Here is a 20147-nt window from a genome sequence, read left to right as displayed (position 1 = left end):
TTCAGGTTTTGATTTTTTTATGTATACATATAGAATTCACATCATACTGATACAAGGACTATAGGAGTGGTTTCAAATCATAGCAATGATCATGATTATTGTACTAAAATATTTGAAGTAATTAAGATAGCTTAATTAGTGCAGTATGGTAGTCTTCATCAAAGCCTGGCACATAATTAAAAACAAGTCTTATGAACAATAAAGTGTTTGACCTTTTGTTTAATACTAGATATTGATGGTGAATTACAGACAATGGAAGATCAAATGAAGCATATATTAAAGAATGTGAGCAGTGCAACCATATTTTCTTGTTCTGCAAATGTTAGAGAATGTCATTGAAGTTCCTTTACTTCTTTTTGCCAACTCTGGAAGTTTCAGAATCTTTGACCTGTTGGTGATTAACAGTATATGGCCCATGCAGTAATTTTGTGACAGTTTTTTTTTCTATAAAAAGATTTGGTATGTAGTTTGTTTTCTTGAAAAAAACCCCAGAATGCTGAACAAAGGCTTGATAGAAATTCCACTTTGAGAAAAGCTTCAAGAACAAACTAAACCCATTATTTTTACATTAACTAATCTCTCATCGGTAATTGAATCTGAAATGAAAAAAATGAAAAAGTGAAACTAAGCTTACAGAAATTTTGCACATGAGAGAGCTTGCCTTATTTCCTGTCGTACCACTGATTACTTTTCCAATAAACCCCAGAAATTTAATTTGGCTGTGAGGCATCAGCTAGGTGTATGTTCTCTTCCAAGGGGAAAAAAACCCACCTCATGAAGTCTTGTATTCAACTTGAAATTAGGAAATTTACATTAATTAGGCACTATGTCTAGGTGGTTTTATTTGTTTGTGGTGATCGAATTGTGTGTGTCTGTACTGGTGGGTTTTTTTTTTAAATTGTTTAATTGTCTGTGTTTATGAATTTAATTGAATTGAAACGTTTTGGATAGTACTTGATTGAGAGTGTTGGGAGTAGTTTGAGACACAGACTAGTGAATTAAGAGATTCCTTGGTTTGAGGATTATGACCTGGGAATGTAATTATGTTCTTTAGTGATGCAGGATTTTGCAGTTTTAAGAAATATTACAATACTACAGAATCCCCTGCCCTATGGAGTTAGATTGGTGATTAGAACTGGCATTGTAATTACTGGGAATTGAATTGGGGTCACAGATCTTGTAGAACTTTCTGGAGCTTGGGCATAATCCTAAAGTCATCGTCATCCAAAGTGAGAAACATTTTGGTCTAAAGTTCATCCATTTACCTAACCACCGGATCAATAAAGCTAGGAAATTGTTCAGACATATACTGTAACAGCTGCCAGAGTCTTGTCTAGATTGTCCAATGAAGTTTACATTAGCAATATAGGCAGATCCAACTTTACCTCAATCACTACTGCAAGTTTCAATAAGACAATAAGAGGGCAGACAATAATAAGGCATTGATTTTAAAGAAACCTAGATGTCTTCCTCAAGTTCTGAGATGATAAAAATGTGGAAGTGTTACACTAACAGCTTGCAATATCCACACATACACCTGGTTCTATACATTTCTAGCTATGCATCGATGTATTTCTGTCCTTATACCATAAAAGTGGAATTTTTAGTGATCGAGACACAAATTTAGCTATTTTACCATAAAAATGGGTGTGTATGTAATTAGCAAGAGCTAATTTTAGCGACTTTTATCATTCCAAGAACGATAACTATTACCTTCGATACAGAATAAATTGATAGCGATATTCAATTTTAGCAGTCTCAACACCTTCGCTAATGATGCCAAAATAAATTCTGCACGTATTCAGTGATTCAGAGTGGAATGCAACTTAATTGGAGAGAGGGTCTAAATGTTACAAAATGTTAATAGGCCATAAATATGTCCTAAATTCTTAAAAGCTATAGAACATTAGTATTTAATATGGAGTAATTCAGAAAATAAAACAAAAGTATGCCATTGACTTATTATTTCTTATTGTGGATATATTTTTAGGTGATTTAATTACTTTTCCCAACATTCAAAGAATCATTATATTAACTGAATTCGTAGACACCATTTCCATGATTTGTAATGATAAAAAGAAATGTTTCCCTTGATACTAACATAGTATGTCATAATGTTTTTCTCGGTGTCGTAACAAAGCAAAGGTTTTAAACTGAGCCACTTCATTTGAAATTTACGTTCCTTCAAAAATCGATGCTCACACTTGATCTGTAACAAATTTGGATTGGTAATTGGTCCACACAGTCCTCCTCCCCCCCCCCCCCCCCCCCCCCCCCCCCCCCCCAGTCAAAAATTGTACTTACAAACTTTCACTCGATTGTTTATGTTTTGAAGCAAGGAGAATTAGCAATTATTTTTCTTTGGGCAATAAGCAGTGTTAAGGAAAAAAAAGGAAACCTTGATAAGCCATTCTGTCTGACAACCTATTTAGTCACCCAGTTTTAATTATTATTTGCTGATATGGCTGACGCTATTAGTCCCTGATTAAATATCTCCATGTCTTTTTTGATCCAGCCATTTGTCTGTTCATCCATCTGTCTTCATTTCTGTCCAAATTTCAGCTGCTTGTTCATTTTCTGTCTAACCTTATGTGTTTCTTTCCATTTGTTTGTTCATTTCTGTCCATCCTATTTTATTTTTGAGTTCACAAGATCTAAGGTGAAGGTCACAACAAGATGCCTGATTATCAGTTTGCTTTGTAGAACATAATGTCGGTATTTCTTGGCCCGTTTTTGACAAAAAGTACGTACATGGTTCAATATTGGTTCTAAATCAAGCTCAAATCTCGCGTAATTAATGTTGCCAGAGATTTTGCAAAAACAGGATTTAAAAAGTCTTTTTATATTGAAAACTTGTATTTGTGTCATAAAATCTATATAAGGTTAGGTAATGTTGCTGCGAAAGCATACATAAAATCTATATAAGGTAAGGTAATGTTGCTGTGAAAACATTCATACAATCTATATAAGGTAAGGTAATGTTGCTGCAAGGGCATAATCTCTGATAACTAACTCTACAACCATTTGTTTCTTAGTGTTTGGTAATAGTATAGATAAGTCTGGGATGCTGTTTGAGTTAAAGAATAATGACTATTTGTTCAATAACATTGAGAATGGTCAGGATGTGTGTGTGTGGATCAGGTTTGAGTGATAAGATTAGTGTGTGAGTGATAGGCTCATTATAGTGATGATGGGAAATGAAATGAAGCCCTCATTGGGATATCACAGGGGGGATTCCTGTCTGCATTGATTTTTGAAATGAGTTGATGAAGGAAAGATTTGCAGTCATTTATCTGACAGTCTAAAGGAGATGTTCCATTATATATATATGAATATGAATTACTTAATGTTCATGCATGGAACTTGTATTAATTCAGAATATTGTGAAAGTCTGAAAATCTTGTAGTAGTATTGATTTATCAGATAAGCAAATGAGAAGGAAATGTTGGGGTCAATATTTTTTTTTATGTAAATGGTCTGCAATTTCATTCCTAATAAATTACAAGAATGAATTTGATATTGAACTCATTAAAAAGATATGTCATTGAAAAAATAAATAGAATAAAAGTACAGTGTATGTACTGTAGGATCGGAAGTCAGAATCACCATAGAGTTGAAATTCTTTGATAACGAGTCGTCATCAGCTGTCAGTTTGGTGGTGATACAGTTAATTATGATTGAATTTAATGTATCATAAACACTTTTGAGATAAACTAATTCATAGAGTGATAGGACAGTCTTGGAGTGTTCACGCCTAGCTGAAGGTGTACACAAATCCTGATGAATGGAAAATCCCTGTAGTTCTGACATTTATATGTCTATTTACATCAAAGTACTCTAAAGTCTGTAACGGCCCTAATCAATACAGATTATCCTTTGCATCCTCTCAAAGAATAAGGCATGATCATGGGTGATTTTAGCCCTCTTTTCAGCTTACACAAAGAACTGGTTCAATTTTATGGACTGGAATTTCTTACCTTGTCTTGAGGCAATGTGGTAAGAGGTCAATGATTAATCCAAGATTCCTCTGACTCTTACCTCCGCTTTTATATTGTGACTTATTGTGGTCCCCCCCCCCCCCCCCCCCCCCCCCCCCCATGTCACAATATAAAAGCAGGGGTAAGAGTTGGAGGAATCTCGGATTAGTCAGTGTGTTCAATTTTGGTTGACTTTCATAAAAATGCAGTTGTTCAGAATTAGAAGACAAGATGGCTGCTTGATCTTTGTGGAGATGATCTTTAATTGAACATACAGTGAACACATTTAGGAAGGGGTTGTCTGTCAAAAAATGTAGAAGACAAATGGACCTCTGTACTCTATATTGTTATATGTCTGAAGCTTTTGGTATATACTGTAGACAGGAAAAGTTTTACTCTTACTGTTTCATTCGAATGCATTGAAAAAGGAATTTGTTTCGAACTGCCCCAAACTATTTATTGGTACGATAGAGTAATGAGTGAATTAAATGCACTAAATTTTAGATATACAATTGGGAGCAAGCTGAAATGAGGGAAAATGAAATGGGACAAAAATTTAAGCTGCATGCAGTACCCACCAAGTTATCTGATGACCAATTATCTCTACAATGAAGACCTCAGAGTTTTGATAAAATCATGAATCAGAAAGAAAAAAAACCCTCATCAGATATGATTACAGACAATTTCTTCCTTCCTGGACTTTTGTATGTAAAACTTATACGGTACCAATTTTGATGCACCAGATGCGCATTTCGACAAATAATGTCTCTTCAGTGATGCTCAACCGAAATGTTTGAAATCCGAAATAACAATGAAGTTTTAGAGCTATTATAGCCAAAAACAGTGTGCCAAAAAAAAGTGGAGTCAAATTCGTCTAAGGATAAGAGCTATGCATGAGGGAGATAATCCTTAATTTTGAAATGAATTTCTAAATTTTATAACAGCAATTAAATATACATCCGTATTTTCAAGCTAGTAACGAAGTACTTAGCTACTGGGCTGTAGAGACCCTCAGGGACTAACAGTCCACCAGCAAAGGCCTCGACCCAGAGGTCATAATGTAAAACTTATATGGTACCAATTTTGATGCACCAGATGTATATAGACCCATAATGAGTGCAGATAGAAGGGTTGAGTCTCACCTTGGTATCTGCATGACATTTATTGGTGTGGGGCTATCTGCTAACATCATTGTCTACAGGGTGTTTGTGTGATAAGGCAAGCCACACAAACAAGGCTGGTGAAAATAATTGAGCTGATCGAGGTGAAACATATTTTGTAGCTAAACGGGCAGATCCAGGTGAAAATGCCGGGAACTGGTGTATCCTAAGTTCTGCATGCATGGTAAATGTATAAGATGCCAATCATCAATTTGAGGAAATTCTTACGTATGTTATATCAATTTCACATTACTTTTAAAGATTAAAAGTCAAAGGAAAGTTTTAAAAGCTGGGTGTGTGTTTATCTATAAGTGTATAAAATAGGGAGCAGACCTGTTTTCATTTCAGTTCATAACCATCATCATTATAGAGATAGGGAGAGGTTCTGTTTTAATTCCAGTCAATAACTTTATGATTATTGAGATATTATTGTATTCTGTGTGATGTTTGGGAAGCTTTTATTGAAAATTTCTAAAATAATGGAATGGTTTCTAAATGTGTTGTAATTGTATCAGTGTTGTAACACCGTAGAACTCAGACTTGAATGGGAGGTTTAGATTTTTGTCCTCAGTTAGTGGGTGCAGATATTGGATTATAATTCACCAAGCGATGGAGGAAGTTAAACACAGATCATGCCGCATGCTTGTGTTTTAGGCTGGCCAATCATGTAGGGGAATTTTCTCCTGATGCTGCTGAAATCATTGTTCTCTAATCACACAAGGAACGGTTGTTTTAGTGGCAGTGCTTCCGTGTTCCAGGTAAAATTGGCAAGGAAAATCAGTTCTTGGATAGAATCTGTTTGTCTAACACAGGGAAATTGATACAAACAGAGGTAATGTGGAATGATTTCATTGATTTTGTATTTATTCTAGAGTTTATAATTTCCTGAGATGAAGTTAAGTTGTCTCTGATTATAATTGTAAAAATGTTTTTTTTTTATATATAAATGTTCATATGGCCATGCAGCTGGATGTCATGAATTTGGAGATAACAGTAGGAGGTTTCATTATAGTTCTGTTAATATCATGAATTAATAATAAGAAGTACCACATATTGAATTCCTGCAGTGACTTTGAAAATTAACTCTGAGGTGCTAATAGCAGTTGCCAAATTCATTAACCATATCATGCAATCTGTATTCATACACTGACAAAAGAAATTGTTGGCAAAAAAGTGAGATTTTTTTAATAGGCTGTAAGAACTTAACTGATTCATATTCCTTTGGTAGATGAATTATTTGTAAATATATATGTGTGATAGTTTATATTTTTCAATTTAATTGATACAAATACTACAATTGAATGTCATTGCTTATTTTTTAAATGGGTAATCTTTCCTTGCTCAAAAATTATAAATACTCATTTTCCTCTACATATTTCATATATGCACAGCTGCTCATTTCAAGAACATTTTTGAGAAATTGTCCTAGTTTTGTTTCATTTTATATGCTAAAAACATTTGTTCATCTTCCAATTCTAGTGTTATATTGATTATATATAGGCAATATTTTTAATGTATGTGTTAAAAATGTTAAAAAGAAAAATCTCCATGTTAATCATATTTCAATTTCAAATAATATTTATTCAAAAAGTTTGATTGGATAGAGCAATGTGAATCATATTTTACGATGATGCAGTGTAAAACCGAAGGGGACTGTAGGTTTCTTCTCTATCTGTCCCACTGTTTGTCTGTCCCATTGGTTTTCCAGACTTTAGCTCATCTGAAGTGAGCTTCTATAATCGACGTCCGTCATCCGTTTGTCTTTCATCTTTCACATTTTCTATGACTTCTCCAGAATCGCTGGGCCAATTTTAATCAAACTTGGCAAAAAGCATCCTTGGGTGAAGGGGATTCAAGTTTATTAAAACCATGGTTCCTTGGGGTAGGATGGGGCCACAATAGGGGATCAAAGCTGATATATATAGGAAAAATCGTTAAAATATCTCTTGAGCTATTTAAGCAAAGGCTTTCATATTTTGCATACACATTCCTTGTGGCAAGACCTTCCATGTGATCCAATGGTGTGTGATCTTGTGACCTTGACCTGGAAGTTTGACCTATTCATAATAAAAAATGACAGATTCAATATGTCCTGAACTATTTAAGGTAGCTAGATGTTTAAATCTTAAGATTTCTTATGTGAAGACCTTTCATTTAATATTGTATCCTTTGACCTTGTGACTTTGAACTCTTGAATTTGACCTACATGTACTTTTCATAAAACATAATCCATTAAGTATATCGGAACTATTTTAGTTGCATCTTCACAAGTTGAGGGTTATTGATTCGTTACCTCGCATTAACCCTTGACATCAGTCGCTATATAAAAGTTGGGCTCATTAGATCATTACGCAATCCACTATAAATAAAACATCCAATGAAATCACTGCATCTTGTTATGGTGTACATGGATACAAATGCAGCAATCTCATACTGCTGTATTGATACATCCGCACAATTGTAATTACACCACTAATTACGTTTATTGATAGTAAATCAAATTTGAAAACCTTTTTGCTTAAGACAATATTGCTTAAATGATTGAAATAGTCAACTGTAGGTATCAGTACATGTGCTTTTATTTGAATGTCTTGCTTTGCGTTGTTATAGATAGAACCACTTTCTCAATGAACCGCACTCTTTTGTGGAACCAACCAGAACGAGCCCAACCTTAATTATAGGCACTGATGTCAAGGGTTAATGCGAGGTAACGAATCAATAACCTTGACTTGTGAAATTTTTTTTAGGTGAGGCTTTTATATTTTGTTTATAGATTCTTTATAGGAAGACCTTGTGACACAATGGTTTTTGATCTTTTGGCCTATGCATTTGAACTACTTTTTAGAAAAACCCGACCTATTTGATATCTTCTGAACTATTTAAGGTAGGGCTTTCATATTTTGTATATAGGTTCTTCAATTGTGACCTTGAACAACAGCAGGACTAAGAGCTCCTGCTGTTAGTCCTACATAAGCTTGTGATGTAATAAACCCCCTACATAAGCTTGTGATGTAATAAACCCCTTACATAAGCTAGTGATGTACATGTAATAAACCTCTACATAAGCTTGTGATGTAATAAACCCCCTACATAAGCTTGTGATGTAATAAACCCCCTACATAAGCTTGTGATGTAATAAACCCCCTACATAAGCTTGTGATGTAATAAACCCCTACATAAGCTTGTGATGTAATAAACCCCTACATAAGCTTATGATGTAATAAACCCCCTACATAAGCTTGTGATGTAATAAGCCCCCTACATAAGCTTGTAATGTAATAAACCCCCTACATAAGCTTGTGATGTAATAAACCCCCTACATAAGCTTGTGATGTACATGTAATAAACCCCTACATAAGCTTGTGATGTAATAAACCCCCTACATAAGCTTGTGATGTAATAAACCCCCTACATAAGCTTGTGATGTAATAAACCCCCTACATAAGCTTGTGATGTAATAAGCCCCCTACATAAGCTTGTGATGTAATAAACCCCCTACATAAGCTTGTGATGTAATAAACCCCCTACATAAGCTTGTGATGTAATAAGCCCCCTACATAAGCTTGTGATGTAATAAACCCCCTACATAAGCTTGTGATGTAATAAACCCCTACATAAGCTTGTGATGTAATAAACCTCTACATAAGCTTGTGATGTAATAAACACCCTACATAAGCTTGTAATGTAATAAACCCCCTACATAAGCTTGTGATGTAATAAACCCCCTACATAAGCTTGTGATGTAATAAACCCCTACATAAGCTTGTGATGTAATAAACCCCCCTACATAAGCTTGTAATGTAATAAACCCCTACAAAAGCTTGTGATGTAATAAACCCCTACATAAGCTTGTGATGTAATAAGCCCCCTACATAAGCTTGTGATGTAATAAACCCCTACATAAGGTTGTAATGTAATAAACCCCCCTACATAAGCTTGTAATGTAATAAACCCCTACATAAGCTTGTGATGTAATAAGCCCCCTACATAAGCTTGTGATGTAAAAAACCCCTACATAAGCTTGTGATGTAATAAACCCCTTACATAAGCTTGTGATGTAATAAACCCCCTACATAAGCTTGTGATGTAATAAACCCCCTACATAAGCTTGTGATGTAATAAACCCCTACATAAGCTTGTGATGTAATAAATATCCCTACATAATCTTGTGATGTAATAAACCTCCCTAAATAAGCTTGTGATGTAATAAACCCCTACATAAGCTTGTGATGTAATAAATATCCCTACATAATCTTGTGATGTAATAAACCCCCTACATAAGCTTGTGATGTAATAAACCCCCTACATAAGCTTGTGATGTAATAAACCCCTATATAAGCTTGTGATGTAATAAACCCCCTACATAAGCTTGTGATGTAATAAAACCTTCTACATAAGCTTGTGATGTAATAAACCCCTACATAAGCTTGTGATGTAATAAACCCCCTACATCAGCTTGTGATGTAATAAAACCCCTACATAAGCTTGTGATGTAATAAAACCCCTACATAAGCTTGTGATGTAATAAACCCCCTACATAAGCTTGTGATGTAATAAAACCTCTACATAAGCTTGTGATGTAATAAACCCCCTACATAAGCTTGTGATGTAATAAACCCCTCTACATAAGCTTGTGATGTAATAAACCCCCTACATAAGCTTGTGGTGTAATAAACCCCCTACATAAGCTTGTGATGTAATAAACCCCCTAGATAAGCTTGTGATGTAATAAACCCCCTACATAAGCTTGTGATGTAATAAACCCCCTACATAAGCTTGTAATGTAATAAACCCCCTACATAAGCTTGTGATGTAATAAACTCCCTACATAAGCTTGTGATGTAATAAACCCCCTTACATAAGCTTGTGATGTAATAAACCCCCTACATAAGCTTGTGATGTAATAAACCCCTACATAAGCTTGTGATGTAATAAACCCCCTACATAAGCTTGTAATGTAATAAACCCCCTACATAAGCTTGTAATGTAATAAACCCCCTACATAAGCTTGTAATGTAATAAACCCCTACATAAGCTTGTGATGTAATAAACCCCCTACATAAGCTTGTAATGTAATAAACCCCCTACATAAGCTTGTGATGTAATAAACCCCCTACATAAGCTTGTGATGTAATAAACCCCCTACATAAGCTTGTGATGTAATAAACCTCCCTAAATAAGCTTGTAATGTAATAAACCCCTACATAAGCTTGTGATGTAATAAACCCCCTACATAAGCTTGTGATGTAATAAACCTCCCTAAATAAGCTTGTAATGTAATAAACCCCTACATAAGCTTGTGATGTAATAAACCCCCTACATAAGCTTATGATGTAATAAATCCCCTACATAAGCTTGTGATGTAATAAAACCCTCTACATAAGCTTGTGATGTAATAAACCCCCTACATAAGCTTGTGATGTAATAAACCCCCTACATAAGCTTGTGATGTAATAAACCCCTACATAAGCTTGTGATGTAATAAATATCCCTACATAATCTTGTGATGTAATAAACCTCCCTAAATAAGCTTGTGATGTAATAAACCCCCTACATAAGCTTGTGATGTAATAAACCCCCTACATAAGCTTGTAATGTAATAAACCCCCTACATAAGCTTGTGATGTAATAAACCCCCTACATAAGCTTGTGATGTAATAAACCCCCTACATAAGCTTGTGATGTAATAAACCTCCCTAAATAAGCTTGTAATGTAATAAACCCCTACATAAGCTTGTGATGTAATAAACCCCCTACATAAGCTTATGATGTAATAAATCCCCTACATAAGCTTGTGATGTAATAAAACCCTCTACATAAGCTTGTGATGTAATAAACCCCCTACATAAGCTTGTGATGTAATAAAACCCTCTACATAAGCTTGTGATGTAATAAAACCTCTACATAAGCTTGTAATGTAATAAACCCCCTACATAAGCTTGTGATGTAATAAACCCCTCTACATAAGCTTGTGATGTAATAAACCCCCTACATAAGCTTGTGGTGTAATAAACCCCCTACATAAGCTTGTGATGTAATAAACCCCCTACATAAGCTTGTGATGTAATAAACCCCCTACATAAGCTTGTGATGTAATAAACCCCCTACATAAGCTTGTAATGTAATAAACCCCCTACATAAGCTTGTGATGTAATAAACTCCCTACATAAGCTTGTGATGTAATAAACCCCCTTACATAAGCTTGTGATGTAATAAACCCCTACATAAGCTTGTGATGTTATAAACCCCTACATAATCTTGTGATGTAATAAATCCCCTACATAAGCTTGTGATGTAATAAACCCCCTACATAAGCTTGTGATGTAATAAACCCCCTACATAAGCTTGTGATGTAATAAACCCTCTACATAAGCTTGTGATGTAATAAACCTCCCTACATAAGCTTGTGATGTAATAAATCTCCCTACATAAGCTTGTGATGTAATAAACCTCCCTACATAAGCTTGTAATGTAATAAACCCCTACATAAGCTTGTGATGTAATAAACCCCTACATAATCTTGTGATGTAATAAACCCTCTACATAAGCTTGTGATGTAATAAACCCCTACATAAGCTTGTGATGTAATAAACCTCCCTAAATAAGCTTGTAATGTAATAAACCCCTACATAATCTTGTGAGGTAATAAACCCCCTACATAAGCTTGTGATGTAATAAAACCCTCTACATAAGCTTGTGATGTAATAAACCCCTACATAAGCTTGTGATGTAATAAACCCCCTACATCAGCTTGTGATGTAATAAAACCCCTACATAAGCTTGTGATGTAATAAACCCCTACATAAGCTTGTGATGTAATAAACCCCTACATAAGCTTGTGATGTAATAAAACCTCTACATAAGCTTGTGATGTAATAAATCCCCTACATAAGCTTGTGATGTAATAAAACCCCTACATAAGCTTGTGATGTAATAAACCCCCTACATAAGCTTGTGATGTAATAAAACCTCTACATAAGCTTGTGATGTAATAAACCCCCTACATAAGCTTGTGATGTAATAAACCCCTCTACATAAGCTTGTGATGTAATAAACCCCCTACATAAGCTTGTGGTGTAATAAACCCCCTACATAAGCTTGTGATGTAATAAACCCCCTACATAAGCTTGTGATGTAATAATCCCCCTACATAAGCTTGTGATGTAATAAACCCCCTACATAAGCTTGTAATGTAATAAACCCCCTACATAAGCTTGTGATGTAATAAACTCCCTACATAAGCTTGTGATGTAATAAACCCCCTTACATAAGCTTGTGATGTAATAAACCCCTACATAAGCTTGTGATGTTATAAACCCCTACATAATCTTGTGATGTAATAAATCCCCTACATAAGCTTGTGATGTAATAAACCCCCTACATAAGCTTGTGATGTAATAAACCCCCTACATAAGCTTGTGATGTAATAAACCCTCTACATAAGCTTGTGATGTAATAAACCTCCCTACATAAGCTTGTGATGTAATAAATCTCCCTACATAAGCTTGTGATGTAATAAACCTCCCTACATAAGCTTGTAATGTAATAAACCCCTACATAAGCTTGTGATGTAATAAACCCCTACATAATCTTGTGATGTAATAAACCCTCTACATAAGCTTGTGATGTAATAAACCCATACATAAGCTTGTGATGTAATAAACCTCCCTACATAAGCTTGTAATGTAATAAACCCCTACATAAGCTTGTGATGTAATAAACCCCTACATAATCTTGTGATGTAATAAACCCTCTACATAAGCTTGTGATGTAATAAACCCCTACATAAGCTTGTGATGTAATAAACCTCCCTAAATAAGCTTGTAATGTAATAAACCCCTACATAATCTTGTGAGGTAATAAACCCCCTACATAAGCTTGTAATGTAATAAACCCCCTACATAAGCTTGTGAGTTAATAAACCCCCTACATAAGCTTGTTATGTAATAAACCCTCTACATAAGCTTGTGATGTACATGTAATAAACCCCCTACAAAAGCTTGTGATGTAATAAACCCCCTACATAAGCTTGTGATGTAATAAACCTCCCTAAATAAGCTTGTAATGTAATAAACCCCTACATAATCTTGTGAGGTAATAAACCCCCTACATAAGCTTGTAATGTAATAAACCCCCTACATAAGCTTGTGAGTTAATAAACCCCCTACATAAGCTTGTTATGTAATAAACCCTCTACATAAGCTTGTGATGTAATAAACCCCCTACATAAGCTTGTAATGTAATAAACCCCCTACATAAGCTTGTAATGTAATAAACCCCCTACATAAGCTTGTGATGTAATAAACCCCCTACATAAGCTTGTAATGTAATAAACCCTCTACATAAGCTTGTGATGTAATAAACCCCTACATAAGCTTGTGATGTAATAAACCCCTACATAAGCTTGTGATGTAATAAACCCCCTACATAAGCTTGTGATGTAATAAACCTCCTACATAAGCTTGTGATGTAATAAACCTCCTACATAAGCTTGTAATGTAATAAACCCCCTACATAAGCTTGTGATGTAATAAACCCCCTACATAAGCTTGTAATGTAATAAACCCCCTACATAAGCTTGTGATGTAATAAACCCCCTACATAATCTTGTGAGGTAATAAGCCCCCTACATAAGCTTGTGATGTAATAAACACCCTACATAAGCTTGTGATGTAATAAACCCTCTACATAAGCTTGTGATGTACATGTAATAAACCCCTACATAAGCTTGTGATGTAATAAAACCCTCTACATAAGCTTGTGATGTAATAAAAAAAAAAATTTTTGTTTGCTGAAAATATATTGAATATCAAAACTGTTTTTATATTAATGTTCTTTTGATGAATTAACCCTATTACACTGAATTACTTGCAGAACTGTCAGAAACCTCTATAAAAAGTGCAGTATTAACTTCATGGTCTAGTTTGTGTATGGCTCATATATCATTTTGTTATTCTGATATGTTACTTGTTTTGTGGGTGTTTGTTTTCCAGGTCTTGAATATGTCTATTGTTTTTTTCAAATTTGTCTAGAGTCTTGGTTGCCATGATTTTACTCTCAATGGCCAATGTAACATGCATGTATTATGCAACTGAAACTTGGTAGCATTGTTGTTGAACTAAAACATTATGCGTATAAACTCAACACAATTTCATGTTCAATGATGTTGGTTAAATGATTTCTGATACATAAATCCTTGCTCCGCGGTACCTCGAATTACCGAAATGCCCGTGATTTACCGAAATGCCTCCAGAAATACCTAAATGCCCATTAGAAGTAACGAAATTCCCCATGAATCAATTTTTTAAAGTTAAATTGAAAGATTAGGGATTGATTCAATGTGGAAGATACTGCCTCTGAAGAAAATAATAACATAAAAAGAGTCTTAATTGTTATTCGAATTTGTGTCAATCTAAGGAAGGTAACTCGTGTTATTTTTCTTTCATTTAGAAGAATGTGTTCAACCATTATTTCCTAATCATTATATATATTTATATATATACATTGCTTAAGTTGAATTAAATCAACATTCAGATGCAAGGTGAGGATAACGAACAGTTATCGATCTCATAACTCCTATAAGCAATACAAAATAGATAGTTGGGCAAACACAGACCCCTGGACACACCAGATATATTTTGCAATTCAAACAAATCATCGGTGATATACATGTATAAATTTTGCTAGAGTTATCTTTCTTTGAAACATTGTGAATGCGAGAATTGAACACACTTGAATTTTCTAAATTTACAATTACAATTTTAATAACGTTTTATCATAAAAGATTAACATAATTAACTTAATATGCATTAATGTATATAATTAGAGGGGAATTTCGGTACTTTTAGGTGGTACTTTAATAACTAATTTCTGGGAGCATTTCGGTAAATTGCAGGCATTTCCAAATATTCGGGGTACCCATTTACATTTTCATCGGACACTGTTGTTTGTGTCCATAATTATTGACTGATACCTCGTTGGATAAATAAAAATCTACCAGTATGCCATGTGCCGAATCGATCATTTGAGCACATAAAATTACGGCGATTTACAAAACGCCGCAAAGAACAAAACTAAAACCAAAATCAAACTCATCTTCACAAGTCGTTATTATTGATTAGTTACCTCTTTACATAATAAAAAACAACACGCAATGTTCTTGATGTTAAGAAAGGTACCCCATGAAGATCATTGTTTACTTTCTGTTTTTGCTCTTTCCAAACTTGCATCTTAAACAAGGAATCTCATTGGATTTAATTTTAGCTTATTGCGTCATCCCCTGTCCCAAACCCATGTTTTGAATGGTGACTGATGTCAAGGGTTGGTGCGAAGTAACGAATCTTGTGAAGATGAACCAAATGCGGATAGTAACTTGAAAAACGGAAGTCGGAAAATCAAGGGGAAAAAAAACATGGCCGAAATGATTTAAATAAAAACTCTTCAGTCGGGGGGTTAAAATGGGTCGATTGATTGATTTATTGATGTTTTCCGCCACACTCAACAATTTTTCAGTTATCTGATGGCGCACAGTTTTTTTATTTGGAAGAGAGAACCCAGGTACAATGTACCTGGGAAGAGACCACCGACTTTCCGAAAGTAAACTGGGAAACTTTCTCACTTACCGGCGTGAGTGGGATTCGAACCCACACCCACAGAGGTGAGAGGCCGTGTGATTTTGAGCGCGATGCTCTAACCACTCGGTCACAGAGGTTTGAGGTGCAAGCTAGAACTCTGTAGGTAGTGTGGTCGAAGAACAAAGAACACGTTCGTGCGCACATGTTCTCGTCCGCGACTGTAAGAATGGAACACAAGAACAACGACCTCGAATGCACTCTAGTAGTAGTGTAGTCGAAGAACATGTTCGTGCGCACATGTTCTTGTCATTTGTGACTCTAACACAGGAGTTCGTAACACATAGCTCATGGCTTGGTCAACGGAGTGAATTTTATTAACTTTATTGATAAAATAACAAACTAGTCACAGTTCAAATAGCAACTGAAAGTTTGTGGGTTTTTTTTGTAAATTTTGAAATATATCAAATTATGGTAATAAAAGGTGTCTATTTATTTTATGGTCAAAGGGCAGAGTTACAAAAATTTGAACATTTAGTTCAACTTGAAAAGGAATTCATCCATTTGTCGACCAGTCTGTTAATTTATCAGTTTAATTGTCTTGAATTGTTTTTTGTCTTTAAAGAAAAAAATTGTTTTAGATTGTGCTCAATTTAATGAAAACTGTTTAAAAGAGCCATGATCTTGCAGACTTGAATGATTCGGTCAGCTAATTGTATGAGATAATAATCAAGACCATGCTTTGATTAGTGTAGATACTTCAGACAAAATATTCCTTGACCTAGGTGTATAATGCTGTGATGTATCAGTGGTATTAAGACTTGAATGCTATTTAGGGAAGTCAATGTGTATGCAATAATTACCATGGCATGTGCAGAGATGGAACGCACAGTACAGGTGATCAGATAAGCATTATGATGTAATGAATTTCAAAGTTAAAAAGGTTGTCTTTTGTCAGTTCAGTATGTGGTAATGAGAGACAGGATCCTTAAAGAGGAAGTGCAGTTCTTGTGTAAGCAGAACCACGTGTTGTTTTTCTATTCCAGAAATGAAATGCCAGCTGAATTTAGTGCGTGATGAGTTGTTTCATCCTACAGCCTTGAGGCAGATTATTTTTGTGTGGATAGGATAATTACCCGATAGTTGTTTAATATTATATCAAATATGATTGTATACATGCTGTTCTAGAAGAAAAGATTTTCACCTATTTGTACACAATATAAGTTGTTCTTAGAAGGGTAAGGTTTTAAATCAATTGAAAAATTAAATACTATCTGTAACAATTAACCCTTCGGGATCCGGGTTAGAATAGGTCCTCGGTACCCCTTGCATGTAAGAGGCAACTATATGGATGAGACCACGAAAACCGACGTCCCATTTCACAGTGAGTGTGGCACGATAACAGATCCCTCCCTGTTCAAAGGTCGTAAGCGCTGAGCATTGGCCAAAGTTTTGCAGCCCTTCACCGACAAATTGGTAATGTCTCCATATGAGTGAAAAATTCTTGATTGGGATGTTGAACAATATTCAATCAACCAACTCATTGTAACTATCCATCTTCGCTAGCCAAGGGTTTTTGGTCTACTCCGCTCCCCATTATGATACAGTGGAACCCCGTTATTACGTTTTCCATTTTGTCACGATAAAATAATGTAATACCGGGGGCAACGTAATAAACGTTCTCAGTGAAATCCGTTAAAATTATCATTTGGAAATTGTATATCGTCCGTTGGTACTCCGTGAAGGGGTGTGTGAATATATCTTTACTGTTTCTTTGTTTAAAAGAATATGATACTTTGTTTTATTTACATCTTATCTTTAATGTCCGTAATTCTTCATGTTCTTATCCCTTTTCTTTATTTCGGTGTAGGATACATAAGGATGTTTTGATAAACGTTGCTTTTTCTGCATTCGTTTGGACCGCCATTTTGTTCAACTTTAAAACAATGCATTCATGTAAATTTCTCTCAATAACTCGTTCCGGTTCGTATTCAACATTCGTATTCAAAAAAATAACAAAACATCGTTTTTATTAAGTTCTCTAATTACACAATACACAACACAATAAAAAAAATCCCACCCCAAAAAAACAAAACTATAGACACAAAACGCACACGATACCCAACACTTACACACTTCTCACCAACGATAAACATGCACGGAGAACAATTTAAGCGCAATCCACATAAAAAAAAATATAATGATGCACGAAGATTTCATTTATAACGCTAAATGATGGCACTAAAATCACGTGCGCATCAAGGGATTTTAAAATATTCACTGAAGTAAATGCCGTGCACGAGTCGGCCGATAGATTGGTGTATGTATGGACGAGAGTTACGAACACCCAAGCTGCATGTCCAAACAACGAACAATTTTTTTAATTGAACACCTTTAGTCACCTATGTCCAAGCAGTTACCCAAGTGGTTGTAACATTGCTACGATAAATCTTTCTTGTTTGGTACCAAAGCTGTCCGTGAATAGAGTTTTAATAGCGAAGGTAATCACACTATGCTGAACACGCAGGTGGTTGAAAAATTATTTCTATGATTATCAAAATATGTAAAATGAAGTAAATTTCATAGAGTACAATTTCTAAATAAACATTATTTAATTGTTTATCACTGGCTTCTATAAGGGGTATTCACCTGTATTGATGTCACTAGATCTATCGAAGCGTGATCAGTCGAGCGTCTCTAATCCCCAAACAGACCAGGAAATTTACGTGGTGACTGCCTCGGGCAGTCAAGGTGTGAATGGCTTATTATTTTGAGAATCATTATTGAATAATTAGGGGTTTATTACGTTTTTGTCGGAATTTTTACAACGTAATACCGAGTCCCGGCATTTTAGGACAACGTAATAACGAGGTCTATTTTATATAGGTTTGTTAAGAAATGGTTTTGTGCTTTGAAATTCCAACGTAATATGCGGACTAACGTAATAAAGGGGGAACGTAATAACGGGGTTCCACTGTAATTATAACAATCATTTTGCTTGAGGATTAAGGGTGTCTCTCTTTAATTGGTAAAGAGTCCATGTTTCATATGGTTGCAGGCATCTCTTAATACAAACAATTTACCGGAACACAATTTGTTTAGTGAAAGAATTAAAGAAATCACAGAGGTATCCATTCGTTTCGGAATTTCATATGCAACAGACTTTCAAATAAGTCACCATCTTGTTGGATACACAATTGTTAATGACTGACTGTGATAATCATTAAAGTAGACGGGCATGCACTAGTGAACAAAGTGAAGGGTATGTAGCTAATGTACCCTTACTGTTAGGCAGGTGCCCTTTTGTTCATTTACACTGTTGCTGTTTATGTAGGCGTGGTCATGCAACAAAATGCAAGCAATTTATAATCATCTTTGTATACAACATCGAATTCCAATTGAGCTGGGTCTAATTTCAGTATCATGATGCGATATACCCCCCCCCCCCCCTAAAAATGTTCAGTAACTTTTAATTGATATAAAATAGGTCAGATGGTAATTATATATCTATTATCCCTTGATTAATAACTTGTATGTATGACTTCAGTGTAGATCAAATGAAAAATATCATAATCAGTAATATAAATTCACTGGGCATAGGAACTGTGCTTATAGCTCACATTATACCTAAGTGCAGATTCTAAAGCTATATAGCTATATTAGATTGTGAGAGGAAGTTTTAAAAGAATTTGTCTTTTTGGTCAGTAACTTTTCAAATTTTCAACTTTGTCAATTTTCATGCTCAAAATGACTGGATCGAGGCATTTAAGTTTGTTTTCTTATCTAACCAATGTGCATGCAGATGTAAAACGTAGAATTTAGTGACGTTGGCCTATTAGCTTTCTGAAATAGCTAGCACATACCTGTACTTTATTGACACATGATTTAGTTAATATTTATGGACAGGATGTTGAATTTAGTTACAGCTAGGAACAATATAATGTATTAGCCATTTTTGTTGACTCACAGAGAAGAGAGTCTGACCTTATGAGACCCAGGAGGCAAGTGTTTGACCCACACTTCCCAGAGGGTCAGACTGACAGAGGGCTTTGTGCATGCAGACATAAAACACCCTGCTGGTTTTGAAATTGTTAGTGGAGGGTCCATCATCACACAGCAGGTGCCCTGAAAGTTTTCCTTTATTCTTTGTCCTATAAATTAGTTTTAAGGTGTGTTTTTCTTGGCCCAATTTATGGTGATTCTAGATTTGTCTTGGCAGTCTGAGTATAAATCCAGGTAAGAAAAAGTTACTTTTATTTTTAATGTAGCTTTTTACTTGCATTATCATGTTCAATAATTTTATACACTCAGGTAGTTCTTCCTGCTGCATATTAGTACACTGTGAGGTGTTGGGCATGTCAGTTCATCATCTTAATGGACTGATTATATATACATTGATATTTTTATCTAGTCAACAGCAATATAATGTTGGTACAGAG

General features: G+C 34.9%; 1 protein-coding gene across 4 annotated transcripts in view; it reads left to right on the top strand.

Annotated features, from left to right (window-relative positions):
* LOC125665513 (polycystic kidney disease protein 1-like 1) overlaps positions 1 to 20147 on the top strand; it is a 221997-nt gene that overhangs the window by 50784 nt on the left and 151066 nt on the right. Inside the window, exon 1 of one of the 4 annotated variants that reach the window (XM_048898167.2) lies at positions 5452 to 5895. The exons of 2 other annotated variants lie outside the window; for them this stretch is intronic. In XM_048898167.2, the coding sequence (XP_048754124.2) occupies positions 5824 to 5895 (72 nt within the window). In that variant the 5' untranslated portion in view covers positions 5452 to 5823. Of the gene's footprint in view, positions 1 to 5451; positions 5970 to 20147 lie in introns of those variants that run through there. One more of the 4 variants, XM_048898168.2, reaches the window with a different exon arrangement.

Source organism: Ostrea edulis, chromosome 10 (genome assembly GCF_947568905.1).
Source record: "Ostrea edulis chromosome 10, xbOstEdul1.1, whole genome shotgun sequence".
NCBI lineage: Eukaryota > Metazoa > Mollusca > Bivalvia > Ostreida > Ostreidae > Ostrea > Ostrea edulis.
Note: the sequence above shows the minus strand (reverse complement) of the source record. Positions and strands in the feature narration are given on the sequence as shown.